At 37.8% G+C, this 26,027-nt stretch overlaps 1 protein-coding gene across 1 annotated transcript in view; it reads left to right on the forward strand.

Moving 5' to 3' along the window:
• The first annotated feature begins 3,295 nt into the window (after positions 1–3,295).
• The window catches only part of sall4 (spalt-like transcription factor 4), a 44,432-nt gene continuing 21,700 nt past the window's right edge, over positions 3,296–26,027 (forward strand). Inside the window, exon 1 of the mRNA XM_060836000.1 lies at positions 3,296–3,370. Coding sequence (XP_060691983.1) covers positions 3,304–3,370 — 67 coding nt within the window. The 5' untranslated portion in view covers positions 3,296–3,303. The remainder of the gene's footprint in view (positions 3,371–26,027) is intronic.

Here is a 26,027-nt window from a genome sequence, read left to right on the forward strand (position 1 = left end):
TATTTTCCTTAAATATTGTTTAGGGATTAATATTTTTCATTGCTCATTTAATAATGCTCAAGGCAACTTTACAGATCACAATTTTTGATTGCTTACAAGGATGGAAGCCCTATTTGTATCAAGTGACTATCAAGAACTTTGATGATGATTTCAGATGTATTTTAGTGGTAATCAAGACAGCCATGCACTGGAAGGCAGCATCTCAACCATGGTGAGGACTGCATATGCTGGAGAGTCAGAATTGAAAAGCATTCTGATGCCAATTAGCCTGGACCTGAGACACTTGCACTGTTTTCTCAAGGAAAATCAAAAGACTTGGATAAATCATGGCTTCAGTTAGGTATCACCTGTACACACTAGCTCTGTTCACTTAGGACAATAAACATGGCTTTGACCTAAGTCATGGAAACAAGTAGAATTCATGGATTTGCATAAAGATGAACTGCTCTTTTGTGAGCAAAAGACATCTATTCTCCCTTGAAGAGTGGCAATGTGCATATTCTGTAGGTTACAGAAATCATTGAATTTTATAATGGGAGGTCATTAGACCCATCATTTTTTGTGCTGTGTGTGAAAAAGTTGTTCATTATTTTCATTCCCTTGCTCTTTCCCCATAGGCCTGCATCTTTTCCTGCTTTATTATACATCCAAATATTTTTTGAAAAGTATTATTGGATTTGCTTTTATCTTCCTTTCATTCTAGAACATAACAATCTACTGCAATTATCAGAAGACTTAATCTCCTCTCTGGACTTCTGTCAATTATCTTAAATCTGTGTCCTCTGTCAATAGACTTACTGTCAGTGGAACATTTCACTTTCGTTGCTCCAGCACATCTATTAAACCTTTCCTCAATTGTTCTTACTCTAACGAGAATAATCCCAGTTTCTCTGATCTCTTTATATGACTGCAGTCTCTTTTTCTTGGGATAGTTTTTCTGAGTCTGCTTTGTAACCTCTATCCTCTTCAAGTCACGTCCTTCCTAAAGGGTGGAATGCAGAATTAAACTCTATCTCTTCCAATCTTCTGGACCCTATAACTTCAGAAGATCCAAAATATTCCACAGCGGATTAAATCACTAGTCAATCATTCCTTTTTTTACTTACATTAGTTTGCAATATCTTAACTTGAAACAACTCATATTTTAAAAATGTTTGCATCTCCTAAAGAAACAGGATAAAGTTTACAATTGTGATGCTTCCAGTAATACAGTCATGCATTCTCTCACTCAAAGTCTCCTCCCATCTCAATTCCCTTTCCAATCTCAGAAATCATAGTTTCATTCCTTCTTTCAAAATCTAATTTTGCATTTCCCCACCATGCCTTTTTCATCCAGATGTTTGTGCGTGCTCTCTGGTACCCTGATAACCAACTCCTTATTGCTTTTCAAGATCTCTGCACCAAAATGTTGGCCACTGTTCTAGCCTCTGACCCCTTGATATCTGCTCCCTATATAGCTCACCCTTCCTCTTTGCATCCAAAACTTTCAAGTCCTTCTCTTTGATCATATCTTTGCTCCGACATTTTCTTTTTTTCTTTCCCTCTCCTGTTGAGCAACCATCTTTAATGTATACAGTATATGAGCTGCGCTTTAGCTATGAGACTATTTTTTGACACTCAATTTTGTGTTTCACATGGGATTACCTTGGGTTTATTGTCTCACAGCATTTATAATATGGTTTAAATTTCTTAGTGTATAAGTCATTCCACCCTTTATATCTGCAAATATGGCACATTTTCTATCATAGCTGAATAAAACAATAGTAAAGGGTAAAACAAATAATGAAGTAGAATCATACAAGTGGTATAGCACTGAAGAAGACCATTCAACCCATCATGCCTACACTGGCATGTCAGCAATACCAATCTCCTGCTTTCTCCCTAATTCAGTGCATATTATTTTTGTCAAATGATCATCCAAAACCCTCTTGAATGTCACAAAGATCATAAGCAACAGAAAGAGGAGTTGGCCCTTTCACTCCTTGAACCTGCTCTGCCATTCATTATTGATCTGATATTCCTCATGTACATTTTCCTGTGTTTTCTCTGTAACTCTTCATTCCCCTACTGATTAAAAAAAACCTTAAATATACACGAGGACACAGCCCCTGCAGCTCTCTGTGGCAAGGAGTTCCAAAGACTCAGAAACCAACTCCCCCCATTTTCAATCTAAAATTGGTGCCATGATGCGGAGGTGCTGGTGTTGGACAGGGTGGACAAAGGTGGTTCAGTGGTTAGCACTGCTGCCTCACAGCATCAGGGACTCAGGTTCAATTCCCACCTTGGGCAACTGTCTTTGTGGAGTTTACACATTCTCCCTGTGTCTGCGTGGGTTTCCTCCAGTGCCGGTTTCCTCCCATAGTCCAAAGATGTGCAGGTTAGGTGAATTAGCCATGCTAAATTGCCTGTAGCGTTAGGTGCATTAGTTAGAGGTAAATGTAGGGGAATGGGTCTAGGTGGGTTACTCTTCGGAGGGTCAGTGTGGACTTGTTGGGCCAAAGGGTTTATTTCCACACTGTAGGGAATCTAATCTATTCTAATAAAAGAAAAGTCATAAGTCACATAATACCAGGTTGTAGTCCAACAGGTTTATTTGAAACCACAGGCTTTTGAAGGTTGGCCTCTTCATCACTGATGAGAAACCAAATACTCAGAAACCAAATTCATTCTCTTTTCAGTATTAATTGGTGCCATGATGTTGGTGCTGGTGTTAGACTGGGGTGGACAAAGTCAGAAGTTGCATGACACCAAGTTGTAGTCATGATATCAGAAGTGGCTACGCTCAGTAAGCTTGTGATTTCAAATTAACCTGTTGGACAATAACTTGGTGTTGTATGACTTGTGACTGTAAATTGGTGCCCCCCTTCATTCTGAGACTATGCTGAGAAGGAAAGTTGGGACTGTAAAAAAAATGTCAGTGATGACCTCAAAGAGATCTTGCCATGAACTCGAACTGATCAGACCGACGGGGTGTTTGACAGTGCAAGGGGTGGGACTATGGTTTGGGACACAGCTGGTGAAGTGGAGGGAGGGAGAGGTGGGCAGCTTTGTCAGCCAGGACTACAGTCCCCAGAGTGCACCAGCGCGGGAGCGCGTGCGCGTTCGCAGGCTCCCCCTTTTATTTGAATAATCTGAGAGGCCTTGGCTCCAAGCCAATCAGCTGTCAGGAGCCTATGATAAATCGCAATGCATTATTGATAATCATAATTACCATGACACATGCGCACTCCACTTAATGGAGTAATTTGGCAACTCCAAGAATTTGTTTGAATTTTTTTTGTATTTGTTACTGATGCATCTACCATGTCGCGTCGCAAGCAGGCGAAACCCCAGCACATCAACTCGGATGAGCAGCTCATAGTTGGAAATGGTAAGATGCATTTCTCTGGAATATTAGAGAAAACCTTCTAGTTCCATCACTTATGGTTTGTTTGATAAATAAATAGTTTATGAAGAAAATAGTTATGTGTTTTCTCTCTCTCTCTCTCTCTTGGAGTGCGTGACCGCTCCGTGTCTTGGATCGTCCCATCTTTTTGAACTGGTTATCAGCTATGAAGATCTGAAAAAGATCGGAATAGTTTCTCTGTTTAATCACTGAGGGACAACCTGGGATGAAATAGAAGGGTGATTTTTTAAAAAAAAAAGTTGTTCAATTCTTTTCAAGATGTAAAAATTGGGATGGTGAGGGGGTGGGAAACTGACCAGTGCTCATGTCCTTGCCGTGGCCGCAGGGAGCAAGACCCGGGCTCTGACCGCTGACCGACTGCAAATCCCTCCCAGAAAAAAAAATCAAAGAGCAGACCCTGGTTGCCCTGCATTTCAATTCAAGTAAACTTTTATTCTCCATCGGTGCGATCAGATTTACTGTAAAACCAGCATTTTTAGGGGGTGTTTGACTCAATTATGGGACGGGTCTGATGCGCACGCTAAGCGTGACTCACTCGTATTGATCGAGGTAGGTATAAATAGTTACAACATGTAACACAAAGAAGCTCCTATCTTATCTTGTCACAATTATGTTACATATATTTCATTTTCCTGTTTTTGTTTTAACCTGCCTCTCGTTTATTTTGTAATCATTCGAAGCTTCGTTTATATCTCTATGCGGCTCGCTACCAGTTGATGTTGCAACTTGTTAAAAGGCTTATCATGTTTCGCGATTGTACTATTCAGATTTGTTTGCAATAAACGTTCACGATATTGTTTTATGTGCAATTTTTAAAAAATAACGTTTTGATCAACTTTTCTTTTAAAGAGGAAAGTGTGTTGCTTTGGTTCTGTCTCGCACTTTCTTGAAGAAAAGAAAGCTGTTGGTTGTTTTTAATTTGAAAGGTGGTAGTAGGGGCTTTTTTGTGTGTGTGCTGTGAATAGGGCGAGATCGCGATCACCCTGGACTCCGAGCCATGACCTACAGCCATCTTTGATTTCCGACTTCCTACAGCCACTCAATGGACGCATTTGTTCTATTTTAAAAAAAATGTCACAGAAGTTGCAGTTGTTTTGCAAGTGGGATTCAGGTTAGATGTTAGCTCTGCAAAAGAAATGAGACTTGGGATACCTCCAATCTACTGATGCCAATATGGATTTATATGGGTTATGCAAACTTTAATCCGTGAGTCAGTAAAACCTTATTTTTAAGAGTATACAGTACTCCGCTGCAAGCGTATTATCAATTCTGGAGTGTATCGGCGTGAGATCGAACTGAACTACAATATCAAAGACCTTAAAAGCCACACGCACAGCCTTTATTGTTTTCTACCTCTGGTCTTGGGTTGAAAACGGTATGCCGTTTATCACTGATAACATTCAAACTTGATTACATCTCCTTTAAATTGGTTTTACAAAATTGTAACTGCAGATTGTTTTAAAAATGCGTTGCATCACGAATGATTGATGGAGATCTAATTTGGAGCACGTGGTGGTAGTTTTTGGATTGGTATTTATCTGCACATTAAAAATATCTTTATTCACGTTTAACATTTTAAGTGTCTTATGGTAATATTGAGTATTGATATGTTTTTTTTTCAAAACAACTTTAAAGTTTATATTTATATCAATTATAAAACATTGTTACATTTACCCCAGTGTTCCTCTGGAATGGGGTTTTATTTATATCTCCCCTAATGTAATACAGCTGGAACCCATTAGTATTGCAGTTAATTGCAGTTGTGTGCAAGAAGCATGGATGGCCAGACTCACCAACACACTTTTAGTCATTTGCTTGTAAAATTAAATTAAACAGAGTTACTTGCTCAACAATTATGCTGGTGGTAGAACTCTGCCCCCTCCCCCCCGACATTTGTTATTGTCCAAGTGCTTAACTGTCCTGCGACCCACCCATTGTTTGCAGTGGCAAATCCTCAAAGAACCATTTTGAATGTTAATGTGCTCTGAAGAATCATTCTGTAACTTCTACTTCAGTGCTTTATGTCTTGAGTGCAAGTGGGGGATGGAATAGTCGTGCTTGTATGTGTACTAACACATGGCACAAAAGCTTGTGAAACCCCTGGGTATCCCTTTAGCACAAAGGAGCTCATCTGCATGCCAGCTTTAAAAAGCAAGTGTCCTTCCCTTTCTATGTGGCCTGGACAGCAGTAATGTACAGGGTAGCTGAAGGTAGAGGGAGATAAGTTGAAGAGGAGTATAGAGAGACCCTTGTAGTGTAGGGTCTCTGGTTAAAGTAGAGATCCTTTGGCTTTCTTCTATTTACCAGTCCCCTCACCATGCATCCTTCAATTTGCAGTGTGAATTTGATAATTAGTTTATGTCTTCAAGCAGTTTTATGAATGCCTAGTTTGACTTTAAACTTGGAGGGGGGTGAAAATAAAATGAAATCTTATTTTAGAATGTTTTGGTTCAAGTAGTTTCTTTCTCCCTGACTTGTATTGATACTACTGCAACTCTGTTATAATGAAAGCTGTCATGTTTACCGTGCAGCTGACACTGCTGTCACTTTAGTAATTTGAACAAATAGAAATTGATAAGCCCAGAAACTTGCAAATTAGGCACCAATGTTTTCCTTTTGACAGTATTATGCTGCTTACTTTGCTTCCACTTTACATGCCGATTACCATTTGCATTTTTTATATAGCCAATGCAAAATAACCGAACACTTAAAAACTAAATAACCTACCTGTTGTGAATCTCAGTACAAAGATGTATTGCAGTGTCAGACAAGATAGTGCACTGTATCTGTAAAGCAATCTGTCCCTGTGTTTAAACTAGAGTTTTGTAGAGCTGTGGGTGGAGGGGTTGTTTTAAAATTGTTGAGCATTTCAGCATCACTCTTGATGACATTTTGAATGACCATTCAGTTCATTCCACTTGCTACTTTGAAGGAAATTTTGATGTCAGTTGTCTGAGCATCAATTTGAACTAGTCTGATTTGGTAAATTTACATATAATGTTAAAAGTCCATAACAAGATGTTGACAAAATGCACTATAGTCTGGTGCAGTTATAGGTTGAAAGTAATAAAACATTACACGCAAATAAAGTCATGATTTGGTGAGGCATCCACCAATTGATTCCCCTTTTTTTTTCTCTCAAAAAGGGAAATTGAGATGAATGTAGCTGTGTAAAGAAGATTTTTGAGAAAAATCTACCTGCATCCCAGTCTTAGTGCATAACATTTTTAATTGGGAAATCTCAAAGCTGGCATGTCCAAGGTCGCCTTACTCTTCACAATGGGGGAAGGGGATGAAACATCTGGAGTGACGTTACAATATTTTATGCAAATTGTTTTTGGATCATTCCATATCTGTTCATAATGAGTATTCTAGTCTATATTACTTCAACACATTTCTTATTGATTTAGTGCTGGTAAATTTGGACAATTTACAAAATTTAACTTTTACATTGCAGCAGTAACTATACCATAATGATATTTCATTGCTGCAAAGTGAGTTTGGGATTTAATTTTCCTTCTTGACTAAGAGGATGTTTTAAGGCACCAGATACCATTGTTTGGATCAGTGAATTATCCAAGACTGTACAGTGATAATTGCTGTTTTATTGTTAACCTGAAAATTGTGCTTTATCCAGCTACCTCAAGACCAAACAGTGCAATTTCACACAATTCTGTACACAAGAAGAACTGTAATATCATTACTGTGATTACCACCAAATGAATAGAAACTCAAATGCCCCGGAGTCTTTGTGAATTACTTGTTACTATCCATTGTCCTTCTCAGAACAAAGATACAAGTGGAAATGATTCAAATATGTTATTGTCTTGTGCAGGGATCTTAATTTTAATATTGCTGAGGCTAATATGTTGAACACCACACAAGGGGAAGATGATTTGCATACTGGTTATGTTTTAGTCAAAAATTCATTTTTATACCCAGTTTGTGCTGGCATATATATCTTTAGGTTTAAAGTTGGAGAATATTCGTTCTTCTTATTTCTAGAAAATAAGATTCCTTTTCACCCAGTATAAATAAATATCGATTCCCTAGTTGCTCAATCCATTAAAATTTTATCACGTTTTTAACTGATTTCTGTTTGGATATGTAGTGGGTTATCCCTGTCTATAGACTATATAAATACTTGACTCCAGTTTTGTCAGTTTGATTTTCCTTGCTTCATTTTAAATATGTAGTGAATTATTTTGCTTTTTTTCTTTGGGGAGGGAATTAACAAAAGTCTGCCTGTTGTCCTTTTCATTGAAACTTTGAATTTTCAGGGGTCATTGTGGTATTTTTTTTAAACTGCTGATTTCCTTGTATATATTTGATGACTTCTCAGGATTATGCAAGTGATGTGTATAGAGCAACATTTTGAAGTCCCACCCCAGAAAACAATGCTGTTTGCAATGTATCCCTTCCCTCACCTGAAGGGAAATTAACTGCACCAGAGTGACCAAAAAAGGTGACAATGAGTAGAATTCGACAACTGTTATCATTACTTAGTATGACATAATTTACTTAGAATCCCTACAGTATGGAAACTGGCCCAACAAGTCCACAATTACCTTCCGAAGAGTAACCCATCCAGACCCATTCTCTCCCTACTCCACATTTACCCCTGATTTTTGCACCTGTCCCTGAGTGCTATGGGCAATTTAGCATGCCCAATTCACCTGGCCTGCACATCTTTGGATTGTTGGAGGCAATCTATGCAGGCATAGGGAGAATGTGAAACTCCACACAGTCTCCTGAAGTTGGACTTTGCTAACCACTAGAGCAAACAGGCATATTTTAAAATGGGCAGTGTTAGCTTCTATATGAAGGGATTTTGATTTTTAGAACAAAAACTATATTCAAGTTGGGGTAAAGAAAATTCTGCTTTAAAGTATTCAACGTCTTTAAACTAAAAGTAATATATATAAGATAAATAGCTTTCCAAATCTGAAATGAGAAGGGTTGTTGGGAAGCTCTAGTAGATCCAAATTAATTTTAGTATTGGTGATAATCACAGCTTTCCCAGGAACCTAAAAATTTAAAAAATGATAATATTTTCCCCATCAGCTAGTTTACCTTATCAGGAAATATGAAAAGCACAGATTACTTTAAGTCATTTTCCTTCCACAATCTACAGTACAAATGGCTGTAAAGAGTTGATTTAACTGGGGGGGGTGGGGGGGGGGAAATACTTTTTAGTAAATGCACAGTAATTGTAGACTTTGCTTCTCGTTCAGCCTTTCATTCTTTTGTATCCAGCCAGCTGTGGTGCAATAAAGAGATGCTTGGAAATGTGAAACTTAAATGTTTTTTTCTCTAAAAGATTATGGGGTTGTGGGACTTTCAGTGGCACTAATCAACTAAAAGCTGTGTGTTTTTATCTGGAGTTTAGGATTGTTTTGTCTTGACTCTAAACAATTGTTTACAAAACAAAAAAGGCAGCTTTAGTGTTTTATCAACCTTTATAATAATTAGATTGATTGGCTACATGACCTCCCTCTAGGATGGAGAAAGAAACGAGGAGAAAATTGTCACCTTTTTAAAATTTTTCTTAGGAAAATATAATTAAAATCAAATCAATCTAGGTTGATTGTTGGAAGATTCGTATTGAGTTTGTCAACTTTCATTCCAGTCTGTAACTGGCAGGAAATGTCTTCCAAGAACGGATGTGTGTTTTCCTTCACTTCCCATTCACGTCCTAACTCTCTCAATTTTAATCCTAGACATTGTCGTTCTTGCAATTCCTGTTAAGGATGGATGATTTTTTATTTGCCTGTCTTCATGTATGGTTCATCAGTTTGGCCGAAAAATCTTTGCAGTCTGCAACCTTAGAGATTTTAAGTAAATCAAATGTTGAGCATTGCTGTTTTAAATACTGTGAATTGACTAATGTTTTTCATAAATTTCTTCTGATAATGCTTCATGAAAACTATTAAATTTTGATATTTGTTTTTTGAAGAAATATTTTGAAAGCTGCAAAGAGATATCACCACTAAGTTTAAAATATTATGTTATTCAGTCCACATGGCGTTAGGGCAGAAGTTGCATGATGTTTTGATTGTTTGCTCATCCACGTTAGTTTAATTTAAGATGTGTAGAATAAAACTGTCCCTAATTCCTCAAACCAAACTCAATTGTTTCCTGTGTGAATTCTTCCAATACAAAATCACTATGCAGATCTGAAACAGTGAAAAAGTTTTGAAATGGTCTATAAAACTAATTGGTTTGTGCCAAGCCTATAAATTGTTACCAATGACAATTCCCAGAAGAGGATCTTGAGAGATTTTCTTTCAAAGAATATCTATTTAATTTGGATTTTAATTTTTAGTTCTGCCAAACTCTGAAATCTGTTGGAATCGTAGATTAATAAAAAGCCAGATGATTTGAATTAGCTAACCAGTGCTGGTATTTGTTAGCTTAATGGATTATTTTTGTTGAAGAAAGAGATTCAGCAAATCGTCTTATGCATGTGTTTTTTTAATGTCATACTGTATAGCAGATTCCTACAAGAGCACCAACGTCTTCATGAAACTGCTGATGTAACCTTTGCCTCCTTGGGCCTGCTGGGTGGCAAGTTGATGTCAAGCTAACAATTAGGGCTCCCAAGCAATTGACCTTGGCAGCAGGGTTTTGCGTTGTTTAGTTTACTGTTAACACCATGGTTGTGTTAAGCATGACTTGGAATAGCCTGTTTACCAACTTGAGTCTATTGGAGGTGCTCACCAGGAATGTACAGTTCTGTAGTTCTGGAGTTAAATTTCCTGTCTAATACCTTTTTTTTCCTTGGGGAAATTTTGAAAATTTCATTGTTTAACATTTTCTTTTGCCAGCCTCCTTTTTCTAGATCTTTAAGTTATTTAGCAGCTATCTTGAGTCACAGCTTTCTTGAGAAAATGTCAGTAGTTGTGCTCTCATCAGCTTTTAAGAACTAATTAATTTTCTAAGCTACACTATAGTCTTACATCAATATTAAAAATTTACTTATGCAAATAATTTTTTAAGGTGCTTAAACTTAAAATTCTTTGATCAGGCATACAAACTGCTTTAAATTGTGTTTTTTTTAAATAAAAAACAAGGTTAGAATCAATAAGAAAACATTTTCATGTTGTCTTGCATACTGCATGGAAAAGGTACTTTCTTGCATCATTAATTCAGAATACCATAAATGTCTTTTGACTATGTAACTTTTAACACAATGTATTAGCTATTGTTTAGGAATCCTGGTGATACTAAATATATGATTTTGTAAGCTCTGTTGTACAAATATTCTGATAATTCCTTCAGTAGGTTATTTCATAAATCATTTAAGCTGTTTTACATTCAGTTAAGCACTATACTTGTATAACAGTTTGAAAAAAAACCCCTCTAAACTTGTTGGGTTTGCTTAAGTTGGTTGCTGGAGAAAGCTGTTTTGCTGCTGCCACTCTTAGCAACTTGGTAAATTTACTTTGTTTGTTGTTGACTGTGTGAGTCCCATGCCTCAAGTGTGAGCAGAACTAGCTGACAGTGTACAAGTAGCTTCAACAGCATGATGTATTTCATATTCTGGATCAGTGGTGCTGGAAGAGCACAGCAGTTCAGGCAGCATCCAACAAGCGGCGAAATCGACGTTTCGGGCAAAAGCCCTTCATCAGGAATGAAGCACCAGCCTGATGTATTTCATAAACAGCACCATACACTTCAGAAGGTTTAATGGTGCTCTCATCAAGAAGAGTAGTACATTTGGATCTAAGTCTAATGTGGAAGAACGTTTTAATACTATCACCATTCACTGGTTCTGCTGGAAATATGGGTGAAACCTGCTTGGACTTTACAGTATTGTGTTCAGCTCATCTAGTTGCGTCTTTACCCTTAACTGTCCTTTTGGTACAAATGCAAAAAGAATAGTAAGTTGAGTGAACTGCTGAAAGCAGTTGTGAAACCACGCTGCAACTAAAGTCAATGCTTACCTGCTCTTTGCCAATTGAGGAAGAAATCACTATAACCTATGTGTTGTGAAACTTGAACATCTTACCCTCCATAAACTTGAGCTTACCCAAAATTTGTATCCTAACTCTCTCTCGAAGTTTTTCAGTGATTATTCATACTGTCAAATGCCTAAATGGTGTTAATCTTCATCTGTCTTGCAAATGTTATAGACAATATACCACCACCACGCAGCCAACAATTGTATTCTCATGGTTCTGGCCTTATATAACCAGTTTTTAATCAATATTACTATTAGAATTCCTACAGTACTGAAACAGGCCCTTCGGCCCAATAAGCCCACACTCTTCCTGCAAAGAGTATTCCACCCAAACCCATTCCCCATTACTCCAGGCATACTGGAACACTGCGAGCAATTTAGCTTGGCCAATTCACCTAACTTGCACATCTTTGCATTGTGGGGAAAAAACCAGACCACCCAGAGAGAGCCACACCAACACAGGGAGAATATACAAACTCTGCACTGACAGTCGCCCGAAGCTGGGATTGAACCCAGGTCCCTGGTGCTGTGAGGCAGCAATGCTGACCACTGAGCCACGGTGTCATCCATGCCAAGTTTTCTGCCTTTTGACTCTTTTCTGTCTGAAATTCCCTCTCTAAATCTCTCATTTTTAAGATGCTGTTTTTAAAACCAAACTAATTATTTACTTTAGGTGTTACCTGTCTTGCTTTCTCCTTATATGGCTTGGTTTGGTGTTGATTGCTGTTTGATAACACTGCTATGATGTGCTCTGAGATCTTCGTGTTTTAAAGGAACAATATAAATGCAAATTGTTGAATTGTTTGCATCACTTGTGGCATATATTTGTACTTGTAACCATAATATTAAAAAAGGCAAACTTGACACACCTTGAGCCCAAGAATCATATTTGACTTTTGGATGGCATGATGGCTCAGTGGTTAGCACTGCTGCCTCACAGTGCCAGGGATTATGATTCAATGCCAGTCTCAGGCAACTATGCAAATTCCACACAAACCTTCTCCGTGTCCATGTGGGTCTCTTTCCTCCGACAGACCAAAGATGTGGGAGGTTAAATTGATTGGCTGTATTGAAGTTGTCTGTAGTGTTCAAGAATGTATAGGCGAGTTGGATTAGCCATGGGAAGTTTTAATGTTATGGGATATGGTAGAGGACAGTGCTTCATTGCCTGTTGATGTAGGAATGCTGTGTGTGAAGTGGAATAGTTATTTGGTCTTCAAAGTTTTTTTTCTTTTTTTTCTCACTTGTTACTTCATTGCATCTATTCTAAGTTGCTAGCCAGTCCACCCAATTCAACGCAATGAAAGTGATATCTACAATTTTATCTCAGGTGGGTGGTAAAATATCCAAGTGACAGCTTTTATGTATTATCCATTATATAGTGAGTCTTTATAATAGCACATACACCAACAGGATATGTACGCCTTTATCTACAAGCAACTTGACTTCTAAACGTCAATGGTTTCTCATAGGCATGATTTCCCAATTTCTCCTTTTCTTGATCTCTCCCAAACTATTAAAATTCGAGTTTATCAGAATGAAGAATGTTGTGGGAGAAGATTTGCCATTTAAGGCACTTGGTGTCGGCATAGGGTGCACCCAAGTTAGATACAGATGTCCTTGCTCTTGATGAGATATCATCATGTAAGAGCTGGTCCTGAGTTCTGTGATGCTTCATCAGAAGTCAATGTTAACTCTGCTGTCTTCCCTCAGAGTAAAAAGTGAGGTCTGCAGATGCTGGAGATCAGAGCTGAAAATGTGTTGCTGGTCAAAGCACAGCAGGTCAGGCAGCATCCAAGGAACAGCAAATTCGACATTTCGGGCCAGAAGGGCTCTGGCCCAAAATGTCAAATTTCCTGTTCCTTGGATGCTGCCTGACCTGCTGTGCTTTGACCAGCAACACATTTTCAGCTCTGTCTTCCCTCAGAGTCAAAAAGTGTGGCGCTAGAAAAGCACACCCGGTCAGGCAGCATCTGAGAAGCAGGAGAGTTGATTTTTCGAGGATAAGTTCCTGATGAGCTTATTTGACTCTGATCTGCAATCCTCGCTTTCTCCCTGACTTCCCTCAAATGCTGCCAGACCTGTGTAATTTCTCCAGCAATTTTTATTTGTTTGTGTGGGTAGAACTTATTTCCGCACCAGTCATGCTATAACCTGTTGAGTTAAGATTGTCAGTTTGAGCGAGTCTGTACTGTAGTTTATGTTCACACTACTAGGAACCAAACTGGAACTTGTCAAAGTTTGCTTCACATCACCACCTTTTTAATAAACGATACTTCCACCTGATCAATCAAGGCTGGGTTTTGTGCCATGGATGAAAGGCCAGTGATTTGTTAAATAGCTCTAACCAAGTCTCAGAAATTTGAATGTTGTCCAAAACTGGAAATTAAGCCATTTTTAAAATTTTGAATTTTGTGTCTGTGTCAGTACCTCTTTTTTACCTGTGAACATTTAGCACAATTTGCTTGACTTGGGTGCCCTCCTGTGTTAATCCTTCTAGTTGCAGTTACTGTGTAAGCAGCACACCAAGAAACCAGATGTTTATCTCGAAAGATTTCAGCATTCTGCCCCCAGCAGGTGGTCCAATCTGTTCTGTTTACAGGGATCGGACATGCTGTGTATCAATGTAATTCCACCATTTTTAACCTTTATGATTTTACACAAAAGTTGACGTAATTTTTAACAATTGCCATCTTTTTTGTATTTGTTTGCGTAGTGTGTAACTTTTATATTGCCCCACTTAAATTCTACTTGCTTTGACTCTGGCAAGGGCAGTTTCTTTCCTACTGTATATAATGGGAGGATTTTAGACATAAACAAAAAGTTGTAGTGTGTTTGGAATGTAAGCATTAGAGAGCATTTCTTGGGTGTATATGCCCAAAGTGGTGATTAGACATTGAACTTTCCTTCATTTAACTGAAATGTTTCACTTGAGTTGCTTCTTGCACTAATTGTTATTTAAAGTCTTTAACATTTTTACCTTTATTGCTTTTGAAGAAAAGGTCAGTTTACCAAGTACAGGAGCTTTTACTTGTCATTTTTGCGATATACAACTGATACAGTAAAAGAAAGAGAGACCAGTGTCCCTCCAGGACTGAGGGTGCTACATGCACAGTACAAACTACACAATCGTACACAGCATAAAGTGCATAAGAATTGCAAAACACACAAGTTAGTGTAATAGAAGAATAATAAATAATAGACATTTTTCTAGCTGCAATTTGAAGTCATATAAAGAATTCCAGATGGGAAAGAGTCCGAGCAGACTGTTAAGGAGCCTGATGGTTTGTGGGAAGAAACTGTTGCACAGTCTGGCTAGATGAAGGGAGATTGAATTATATGTTTGCATTTTAGCCAGGAGATTAAGGTCACGTGCTTATACTAGGTCAGGTATTCTTGTGTAAAATTTAGGTTGTAAATGGAAATATTTGGGGCTAAGTTGTTGGAAAATAAACTTGTTCAATAGGAGGAAAATGATGCTAGTTTCACCATTTAAAATATGACCTATTCCCTTGTCAGGGATTTAGATATGATCCTAATACTGTACTTGGCATAAAGGTTTGCTTCAGCCCTAACTGAATTTGACAATTTTTCAATCCATTCTAGAAGGGCTATTGTATATTATTGAATGTTAATATTATGCTTACATCACTTAAAGAAATACTGCCAATGTCCTAACATTTTAAAAATTATCTAACTTGTTCATTTGAAAGTTTGTGAAATCTGATACATGTACACACATTTAAAGTATTCCTTTTTATCTTTATTTCCTTTCTTCAGGGTATTTTGTTTGTGTTTTAGATGAAGGTTTATGCTGTTGAAAGGGTATTAAAACTGTTAATTTGAACATCTCGTTAATTGTTCTGTGAGTTGAAGTAGAATGCAACCCTTATCTTTGCATTGCCCTGTTGGAATCACTTAATGCTTTCTTTTTGTCTTAATACCATTTGGCAACAGTTGAGTCTCAATTCCCTGCTGAGCTTGGTGCATTCCCAACATTTATTGGATTACAGGATGCTTGGAGATTACATTCTTGAAATTCTAGAATCCAGATAAAAGAATAATGAAAAAAACAATCAAGTGAAGTTTGAAGAGAACTTTTTTTTCCCTTTTTAATACATCTGAGTATAGCTTTTCACACCGTGGCCTGGGCTAATTTGTTCTCGGTTTTAATAGTTAAAATTGTACGACCTTTTATTTATTGTTGGAGAGCTTCACTGTTGCTTAATTGTCTAAAGCTAGGCATGTCCTTAAGTTTCTGAAACCAACCTGTATTATTAGAGGGTGTTTGACCTCTCTGTGAAGTGGAGCATGAAACACCTAGTCAGTGTAGTGTCTGCTACTCTAATCCATAAAAAGAAAAACTGCTTTACAACAACAAGAAGCATTCTTTGAATCTAGCTCACTTCAATCTAATTTGGCTATTTTTAATGGTTGTCTTGTAAATTTAAAAAAAAATCATTCATTGTGATTTTATTGAAATCGTACTGGTACTTGGTTAATGAAATGTATGTATACCTAACTGCAGTGTTGCTGAGACTTGGTTATCTAGCACCATATAAAAATGTTTCAGTTTTAGGATCCTGCGGTAATATTTGGACTTGAACTTGGTGTATTTCAGGCTTGGAGTAATGCAAGGAGTTTGGGGAAGTTGTTAAACTTTTCAACAACTATATGACTTTTTATCTTTTTATCTGGCTTCCTAGTGCAGACTCTTTTGAGGAGAAGGCCACTATTCACAAACTCTAGATTTTAATTATATTAAAAACTTGAGCCCTTTTTTTATGGTAGGTTAGTTTCCATTGTGAAACTTGCTGCTGTTCTGTGTACTGATTTGATGCATACTGTACAAGACCATTTACATGTCTGTCTAAATGTTCTGCTTAACAGTTTCCAAATCAATAAATTGCTTTCATTTATTTGACTTTTTATCTGAGAAATTGAAGCCAGTGAGGACCAGGCCAACAGCCTCCAGTGTGGGTAGGAATACTGATTATGATCTGTGTAGGAAGTTCACAGAGCTTCACTAATGAGACAAAGACAACTGTTTCTTCTCAGCCTCTTAACTGGTTTACCATGTTTGCCTTGTTTCCTTTGGGTTGTCTGTCTGTGAAGTGTACACATTGAAGAACTGTGAAGCCTGAATAACTTATTACAGGAGGCTAAAAGGAAAAGGATTTGATTTTGTTAACTTTTGGTGTCTGTGTGGAGTATATGGTGATGTTCCGACTGCTCTTATGATATTGTTCTCTGATAGACTGGGTGAACTTTTTGTCGGGGATTGGGGGGGGGTGAAGGAGGGGAGCAGGGAGGTAATTCTATTATTGCAATGGCTGAAATATATCTCTTGTCTGATTGGCAGGCTTCTCATTGAAGTATAATTGGGCAATTTGTTGAGCACATTTGACTGTATTCTGTGAACTGTGGCTTTTGCACTCATCGTACATCTGTGTAACATCCATTCTTTTATAGTAGGGAAGTTTTTTTTAAAAAATGTCCTTCTTTCTGGGTATTTTTTTCTCTCTTCGAATCTTCCTTCCCATACCTTGAGGGCATTTTCAGTTCCATGAATCTTCCAATACTTCATTTTTGTAAGTCAAGACCATAAGCATTGATGCAATATTGCACGAGGCAAGTGATTTATTTTATTTTTGAAGTGATATCTGGACGATTTGAGTTAGAGTTATTGCTTAGCAATCTCTTCCTGTCTCTCTGTCTCTATCTCTGCAGCTAGATCTCAAGTAAAGGTGCTGAGATCAAGTGGTGTTGCTGCCTCAACTTTGCACAGAGCAAGGTAAAATTTTAGAATCATCTTTAACATGTTGGACAAGGTCACTGAGCCCTTTGCAGAGTTTTTGTGTAACAGTATTTGGCTCTGCATGATAAATTCTTCAAAAGCTGTCCCTTTGTGCTCTCTGAGCAGCAAAGATGTAAATAAGCAAACTTATTAAAATATACCAACAATATATTGTCTCTCTCAAAACTAAGACTAATCTCTAGCACATGAAACAAGCAAGAAGGTGCACCTTCTTCATAGCTTTGGCACATCCCGAAACAGTTTAAAGCCAATGAAATACTTCAGTGTAGTCCAATGTTGTAAAGAAGCAGGAGAATGATAGCTACACGGTATTTCTCAGTCTTAAAAGCAAATTCATAAACAATAACAAAGTGGAGTTGGATAGTTATGCTATTATGGTATCTGTTGTAGTGTGGTCTGAGGTTCTCTTAAGGTATGCATTTTTAATTAAAAAGCTTGCCCACTCCAGCTGGCATTGACAGGCAAGCATATCTATTGCATAGATAGTTTATTATCCTGGTCTCTGGGCTATTCAGTTTGTTACCAAGCCTTTTTCTTTAATAATACAACTCTACGTAAATACATACTATGTTTTCTACCTGATGACTGCCTTGCAAAAAATTCCCAAAATGCATATAAAATCCATTTGCTTCTGCTTAAATTTGCACCCTCTGACCTCATTATAAAATTAAATGAGTTGGATTTCTAATCCAAAGAATGCTATTTTCCCATTCATTTCTTTTAAAAATGTATCATTTTTATAGCTGGACATTATATAGCATAACAATCATACAGACTGTACATCTCAATGACTACCACCCAGTAGCTATAAAGTCTGTAATTATGTAGTGTTTTAAGAGGTTACATGAGACTCCTGTCAACTCCAGCCTACAAATTGCCTTGATTCTTTTGGAATTCATGTAGCAACAGATCCATAGCCGGTATCATTTACCTGGCCCTACACTCAAGCCTGGAACATCTGTATAACAAGGATATCTACATTAGACTCCTATTTATTGACTACAGTTCTGCATTCAACACTGCAATTCCAAACAAACCAATCTCTAAACTCTGAACCTGGGTCTCGGCTTCCCTCTCTGAAACTGGATCCTCAACTTGGTGACCCATAGAGTGCAGTCAATAAGAATAGGCAGCAACTTCACCTCCACCATGACCCTCAACACTGGTGTCCCACAAGGCTGCATGCTCAGCCACCTACTATACTCTGTGTTCCATGATTGTGTGGTGAAATTCCACCCCAATTCCAATAACAAGTTTGCTGATGACACCACGATTGTAGGTAGGATCTCAAACACCGAGTCAGTACAGGAAAGAGATTGGTGCCTTTAGACCATACCACGAAGCACTCAATCTATCCAACATCAGCAAAATGAAGGAGCTGGTCATTTGGCTTCAGGAAGCAAAGTGGAGGGCATGCCCCTGTCTGCATCAATGGAGTTGCAGTGGAGATGGCCGAGAGTGTCAGGTTCCAGAAAGTGAACAGTTTGTCCCTCCGCTTGTCGATGCAATGGTCAAGAAAACACACCACCATTTCTCTTCTCCTCCAGAAAGCAAAGGAAATTTGGCAGGTCCACAAGAACTCTTTCCAGTGTTTATATGAACACCGTAGAAAGCATCCTATCTGTGCATCACTGTGTGAGATGGCAATTGCCATTCCCAAGACCCGCAAGAAACTACAGTGTAGTGAACTCAGTCCAGTCCATCAAGCAGATCAGCCTTCCATTCATTGACTTCAACTATACTTCCTGCTGCCTTGAGAAAGCAACCAATGTTATCAAAGACCCCTCTCACCATGGATATACTCTCACCCTCTTCCAATGAGCAGAAGATATAAACGTTTGAAAGCATGTATAAATAGATTCAAGAATAGCTTCCTCCCCTTTGTTGTCAGATGTTTTGAACGAGCCTTTCAAATATTAATTTTGATCTCTCCCATTCTGCTCTCGTGCTGTCTACGCATTCTTTGCACCTGTAACACTATTCTGCACTGTTCTGCTACCATGAAGGACATTGTATGGTGTGATCTGCCTGCATAGCACGCAAAACAACACTTTCTTCCACTGTATCTCAATACATGTGACAGTGAATGAATCTATTGTGTGTACAAAGAAGGAATTAATTTTTCCTGTGAAGTTCTTTATAAGTCAAACAAAAAATTTGCAATGTGTGAATAAATACCTCTGTTGCCTTAAACCTGAAAAACCTCAGCAGTCCTGGCAGCAGCCATGGAGAGAGAAAAACAAGTTACCACTTGAGAGTTCAGTGTCTTCAAAGAAGAGTCCTATTGGACTCTATATATTGACATTCTTTCTCTCTCTATAGATGCTGTCAGCTCTCCTGAGTTTCTCCAGAACTTTGTTTCTACTTCAAATCTTCAGTGTCTTTTCATTTCAAATCTACACTAATTTCATCTTAGTGGCACACACCAGGATGTAAGTGTCATTCTCCCCAAACACTTTGAGATCCTGTGTTTCATTATCAGTTAGTCTCTGAACATTGACCATGCTATAGTCTCCATAATTCCTTTTGTTTGTTATAGACCAGAGTTATCCAAACAGAAGGAAATATAGGAAATGTATGCATATCTGTCTGTATTTTATAAAACCTGTGAATGGAATCTGACATAGCTACAAAGTGTTGCCATTGAAATGAAGTACAAAAGCTGAGAAGATCTCCACAACCAATATAAATTTACATGCGCATTCCATAGGACACCCATTTCTTCATGGCAAAGGTGTAATTGATCTGATTTAAAAAAAAATTCATCACCCCACCCCCCCCCATAACTTGTGTAGTTCTAGGCAATCCTGACAGCAGTACTTAGCACAGTGTCTTGGCTGGTTACAACTGTTCAGAAGTCTGCTTCACAGTAAAGGTACATCTTCACAAAGAGTCAAAATCTCTCTTCACTCAATGGCTTCTTTATTTACAGGAGTGTGACAAGTAGTCTCAAAGAACAATACTATTTTAGTGCCTTTCACCACGTCAATGAACCAAATTCTTCTCGGCCAGGGAAGGGTTTTAAAGAAGGGTTTTAAAAGAATGATTATTACTACAGTGTAGGAAATACAGGACTGAAAATGGTTACATTTGGAATACTAATGTAGTAAGTGAGGGTCCTGTGATGTTTCTGGAATATTGTGATACTACTGGACATCTGTTTCTCTTCATAAAGAATTGTTTAGCTAAATAATATTGAAAGTTTATGAGGAATCTGAACATATGGAATTAGAACTGCTTCCTAGGTGGCCTGACGGTGTTGTAATTTCAAACTTGTTTTGCTCCGCACGTGTACATACATATAATTAGATAATTAAGTATCCCAATCATTGATAGTTAAATGAGTGAAACCGTGTTCAAATCAGATGTTAATACTGGACATCGTACCCAACAGGTGATGCTCTGCATTATGTCACCTGCAGATTTTAATCACTGACACACGTCTCCTTTATGAATAAATTTATTTTCTCAAAGAAAAACTTAGTATGCATTTTGGAGTAAAACACTGATTATGTAAACCTAGTTGTGATGACTTGTGGTAATTTAATCAGACCACCGTGTGTCTTTTTTTTAAACAAAATTTAGATAAAATAAACCTAAATGCACTTATCTTTTTCAGTGCAGGATGGTAAGTTGATTCTTCAATGTTGTGAGTAACAGTAAGAAACCAGGTAACTAGTCATCTTCGTTTCCCAACTGTTCACTTGAAGCTCTCTAATCAATGACAGAGTAATTGCTGCAAATTACTATATTAGTTAAGTTGATGTAAAACAAAAGTGGAACACTTTTTTTGCTTTTTGTATTGCTGAGGAGATATGTTTTCCTTTCACTCTTAGAGCTTTTGAGGTTCAGATCTATTGAGGGGCCACATAGAAAATACCTTTTTCAGCAGTTCTAGCCTGGGGAGGTTTGATTCCACCCCTGCACCATAGCAAAGGAAATCTAAAAGGGATTATCATCTCTGATCACTATGCACTATGTCTGGCTGAAGTGTACATGGATGTGTGTTGGTTGAAAACTAGATTGGGAGAAGGTTTTCATAATTGCTTCTCCCTGACTCTTCCTCCTCTCCGTCCTCGTCCTCGTCCTCGTCCTCCTCCCTATCTCTCCAGCCAACTGTGTTTGAATAACTTGGTTGTGCTTGCAGTGTGGATCTGGACATTTTAATAACCACTGTGGTCCTCTAATGTGATATTTACTTCATCTTGGATACAATTGAGGTGAGGAAACTGTTCTAATCAAAACTTCTAATAAAAAAAACTATTTTAGGTTTTTACACGTGGATTCAACAAAATCATTACTGGGCAGAGACATCTTCTCCAGACAAGCATGCAGGAGATTCTATTCACTTTGGCTAAAATTGCTCAAACTCTATTCAGTAGACCTGAGCATATAATCTAACTTTCATATGCTGCATTGCCATGTGTAAATTTACACTAAAGCCCCTGCTGTGTTGTTTTTGGTAAATGTAAAGTATTCCACGGCATTGTTTTGAAAAAGTGGAAGGGAGTTGTCCAAGGGTCTCCTGCCAATATTTTAGCTTTTAAGCAGAAAACCTAATTATTTTATCTGTTATTTCATTGCTGTCATGGAACCTTGATGTATACAAAATGGCTGTTATATTTCCAACACTGTCCCAGTGACCATACTTCAAAAGCACTCATTGTCTCTGAAGTGTTTGGTTCATTAAAGTTGTGAAAGGTGATATATAAATGTCAGTTCTTCCTTTTGAAATTACTCTTCACTGGTTTTGTCACATTTTCAGTGAATAGAAGATTTTATTTAGCAGTGTATCTGTGCTGTGAAGCATAAATTTCTGAAGTGTTTTAATCAATTTCTTTCATACACATGGTTGATTTGTATAATTGAGCTGTATAGGTAAAAACAAGGACTGAAGATGCTGGAAACCAGATTCTGGATTAGTGGTGCTGGAAGAGCACAGCCGTTCAGGCAGCATCCAAAGAGCAGTAAAGTCGAAGTTTCGGGCAAAAGCCCTTCATCAGGAATAAAGGCAGAGAGCCTGAAGGGTGGAGAGATAAGCTAGAGGAGGGTGGGGTTGGGGAGAAAGTGGCATAGAGTACAATAGGTGAGTGGGGGAGGGGATGAAGACCATAATTGAGCTGTATTCCTGATGAAGGGCTTTTGCCTAAAACGTCTATTTTCCTGCTCCTCAGATGCTGCCTGACCTGCTGTGCTTTTCCAGCACCACTCTAATCTAAACTCTGGTTTCCAGCATCTGCAGTTCTCACTTTTGCCTTGTATAATTGAGAGCATTTTCAACTTGTTTTTAAAGCTTATTTAAGTTTCTTTTGATATGTTTTAAAGGAAAAAAAGGTGAAATTGGGTTGTACATTTCCAGGCTGGATAAAATTGTGAGGCTTTACTTCATTCAGATTCTACATGGATTTTGAATGTTTGTAAGCAGAGCTTTGAAAAAAGATTCCAAAGCTTCCCAGATAAGCTGAAGTTCAAGAAACATTATCACTCTGCAGGCATAACCTATTTATAGATATTTATCATGTGAAAAGTCAAAAATATATTTTAATGATCTATAATGCATGAGACGCTAACTTTTTAGTCAAATCTTCTTGGAGCATTCATTTTAGAATCCATAATCTTTGCTGAAAGAACACCTGCCTTGGGAAGAATATTGCAGAATAAAATACCCTCAAATAATTTTTGAAAAATCAATGAGTTATTTTAATGCCTGTTATACATAGGTCTGTCGGGTTTTCTTTATCACATCTTCCTTGTGGTTGTACATTTCTGAGTCGATTGATCTTCTTTAAAGGCTACTTTCCTTCTGTCATTCTCTTACCAAGTTACAGGTGTTTGATAACATTACACTATTTTTGCCAACTGACAGTGTCTTGGGAGGCTTTTCAACTGGGAGTTGCCACTGTTGTTTTTCTCTGTGCTTCAATCTTCTCCTTGAGACTGGACAGAGTCTGCCAACACATTTCTAAGTAGTTAATTTATGTGATTGTCAATCAATCCTCGCTTCTTCCACTGTATTGTAGACTTTAGTTTCCACACTTAGAATCTCACCTCCCCAAAAGCAGTTACGCTTATTTGTAGGTTTCTTCTTTTTTCACATTGACTTTTGGCCAAATATATAGATAGTTAGTTATTATTTTCTAATGTCTGTGGATGTTTCCATTTTTATCACACAGATCATTCAGTTATGTGACATTATTATTAATAATATAATCATCATCTTACCAGGAAGTTGCTGTTTCATAGGTTTGTTATCAAATAAAATGTGACACCAAATTGTGTGAACATTTTGGGGTAGGTGACTAAAAGCTTGGGTGAAGAAATTTTTTGTTTTAAAGAGAACAGTGGAAAGGCAGTAAGATACAGGGAAAATGTTCTAGAGTTAGGATTTAAGCAACAGAAGGCACAGGAGGGGTAATGTAGATACGTAAGCAGTCAAAACTGGTAATGTGCAGCAATGTCAATGTGTTATTACATCCAGCTGTTGGGGATATGGAGAAAGCACCAAAGCCAAGCTGGTGTTTGAACTGACCCTTTTCTTTTTTGACCAAGTGCATAAAAGATCAGTGTTTCTTCAAATTCTACAAAGATAATATTTCTTATGTCAAATATCATTAAAATCCAGGAATTAGCTTTCTTTTTTTTTTGGACTGGCCTTGAGGTGGTTATATCTGGGACAGGAGAGCCAGTACATTCTATGCAATGCTTTCCTTGCCCTTGTGTACCTAACAGCAGTATAGCACTGTTGTTCACCTTTTGGAATGGCCACATAAATATGGTAGGTACCCTTATTGGAGAATTCCTGAGGATTATTTCGGAGACATTGAGACCAACCCAACTTATGACCTCCTGTGCAAGTGCATATTGGACCTGCTGAAGCCTCCTTTTAAAAAAAAAGTAGTATTAGCTGATAATGCATACCTTTTTGATCACATTTATTCTATTCAGCATGAAGCTGGGATATCAACCACAGGTGACTTGTGGTTGGAATGGAGTGTTGCAACCAAACCTAAGGGGCTGTTTAGTAGTCTGTGGTGAAGGATAGGCCATGATTAAGTTTCAGCAGAAGAAACAAAGTTTTGTGATACATAACAAAAGCAACAATATAAAGGTTACATTAACTCTTGGGTTTGTTAAATATTACTAACAAGAGGTAGATAAGGTCCATGTCCCTGTATCAAGAGACATGCCAGAATCCAGCAAACTGATTCACTTCCAGAGACTGTGTGTGATGTCAGAGCTTAACATAGCTCAAATATTAAGTCTTGCACAGCCATTTACTTTGCAGTACAAAGGACACCACCAACTGACAGCTTTTTGAAAAAAATAATTAAGACAAGACTTCAAACTCCACACATCCAGCCAGAAATTCCATAGTTCCTACTGGAACACACTCCATAACTTGATGCCACTGCCATTTCTCAGGTCCATATACTGGTTGACTGCAAACATTATAATTCACAGCATATTAACTGATCCATAAGACCATAAAACATAGATAGGAGCAGAAATTAGGTCATTCAGCCCATCCATTCAATCATGGCTAATATGTTTCTCCACTCCATTCTCTTGCTTTCTCCCTTTAAACCTTGATCCCATTAACAAAGTCAAGAACCTACCCATCTCTGTCTTAAGTATACTCAATAACCTGGTCTCCACAGCCTTCTGTGACAGTGAATTGCATGGATTGACCACTTTCTGGCTGAAGAAGTTCCTCCTTTCTCCATTCTAAAAGGTCTTCCCTTTTACTCTAAGGCTACGCCCTCAGGTCCTAGTCTCTCTCACCAATAGAAACATCTTCCCAACACCACCTCTCTTCAGGCCATTCTGTATTCTGGAAGTTTTAATTAGATTTCCCCCCCACCTTTCATCCTTCTAAATTCTATCAAATATACACCGAGACTTCAAACGTTCCTCATATATTAATCTTTTCATTCCTGGGACCATTCTTATGAACTTCCTCTGGACATACTCCAGGGCTGTACATCCTTCCTGAGATCCAAGTAGTGAAGTCCCAAATTTCAGCCTTCCGTGAAAAATCTGGACGACCCTCGGAAGTTGTGGCCACTTTCTCTGCGAGTGAAACATGAGGAGCAGCCCATCTTCAATCAGACCACTGCAAGAATGTGAGATGCCATCAAGAATGAATTACAATTAATTCTCTCAATTGAAAGATTTGTTAACCCTGAGAGTGAACACAACTGCTTTCCCAACTGTATGAGTAGATAAAAGCCCATGGATTAATTTTTGTTTGAGTTAACTTGTCTCGACTCCAGTAGCTAAATATTTTTGAAATTCAACTATTCATAATGTGTCTACTGCTCCCTCTAGGGTAAGTTTACTATAAGCCCTACTCTGCAAAAATTCATTTGAACTTTTATGCAAGAGAAAAATTATTTAAAAATGGAAGCTGGGGGTGGTGGGGAAAGTAAAAAAAAAATTGTATTTTTTTTTAACTGAACTTCTTTTGTCTTTTTTCAGTTTCCTGTCTCACCAATCCCTTCCCCGCCCCCAAATCGCAATAATTCATGATGCGTTTGGTCTATAACAAACTACTCTTTAGTAGTTTGGTTGGTTAAAGTTATTTCTGTCATACTAGAGTAAATTTCCATGGATATTGATGATTATCTTGTCATTTGCCTTTGTGGTCTTTTATTGATGTGTGACCTTTTGACCAAAATTGCTTTGCTGTCATAAAGCAATCTTCAGTATAAATTGTGTATTATGTTTCTCACCTAGGAAGAAACTGTGTGTCTGTGGATGCTACTTGCTACAGTTGGTCACTCTTCTAACAACTTACGTTTCTACTTAAAGTTCCAAAACTGCTAGCGAAACTGAGGCTT

The sequence above is a fragment of the Hemiscyllium ocellatum genome, chromosome 15 (assembly GCF_020745735.1).
Source record: "Hemiscyllium ocellatum isolate sHemOce1 chromosome 15, sHemOce1.pat.X.cur, whole genome shotgun sequence".
Classification (NCBI taxonomy): Eukaryota; Metazoa; Chordata; class Chondrichthyes; order Orectolobiformes; family Hemiscylliidae; genus Hemiscyllium; species Hemiscyllium ocellatum.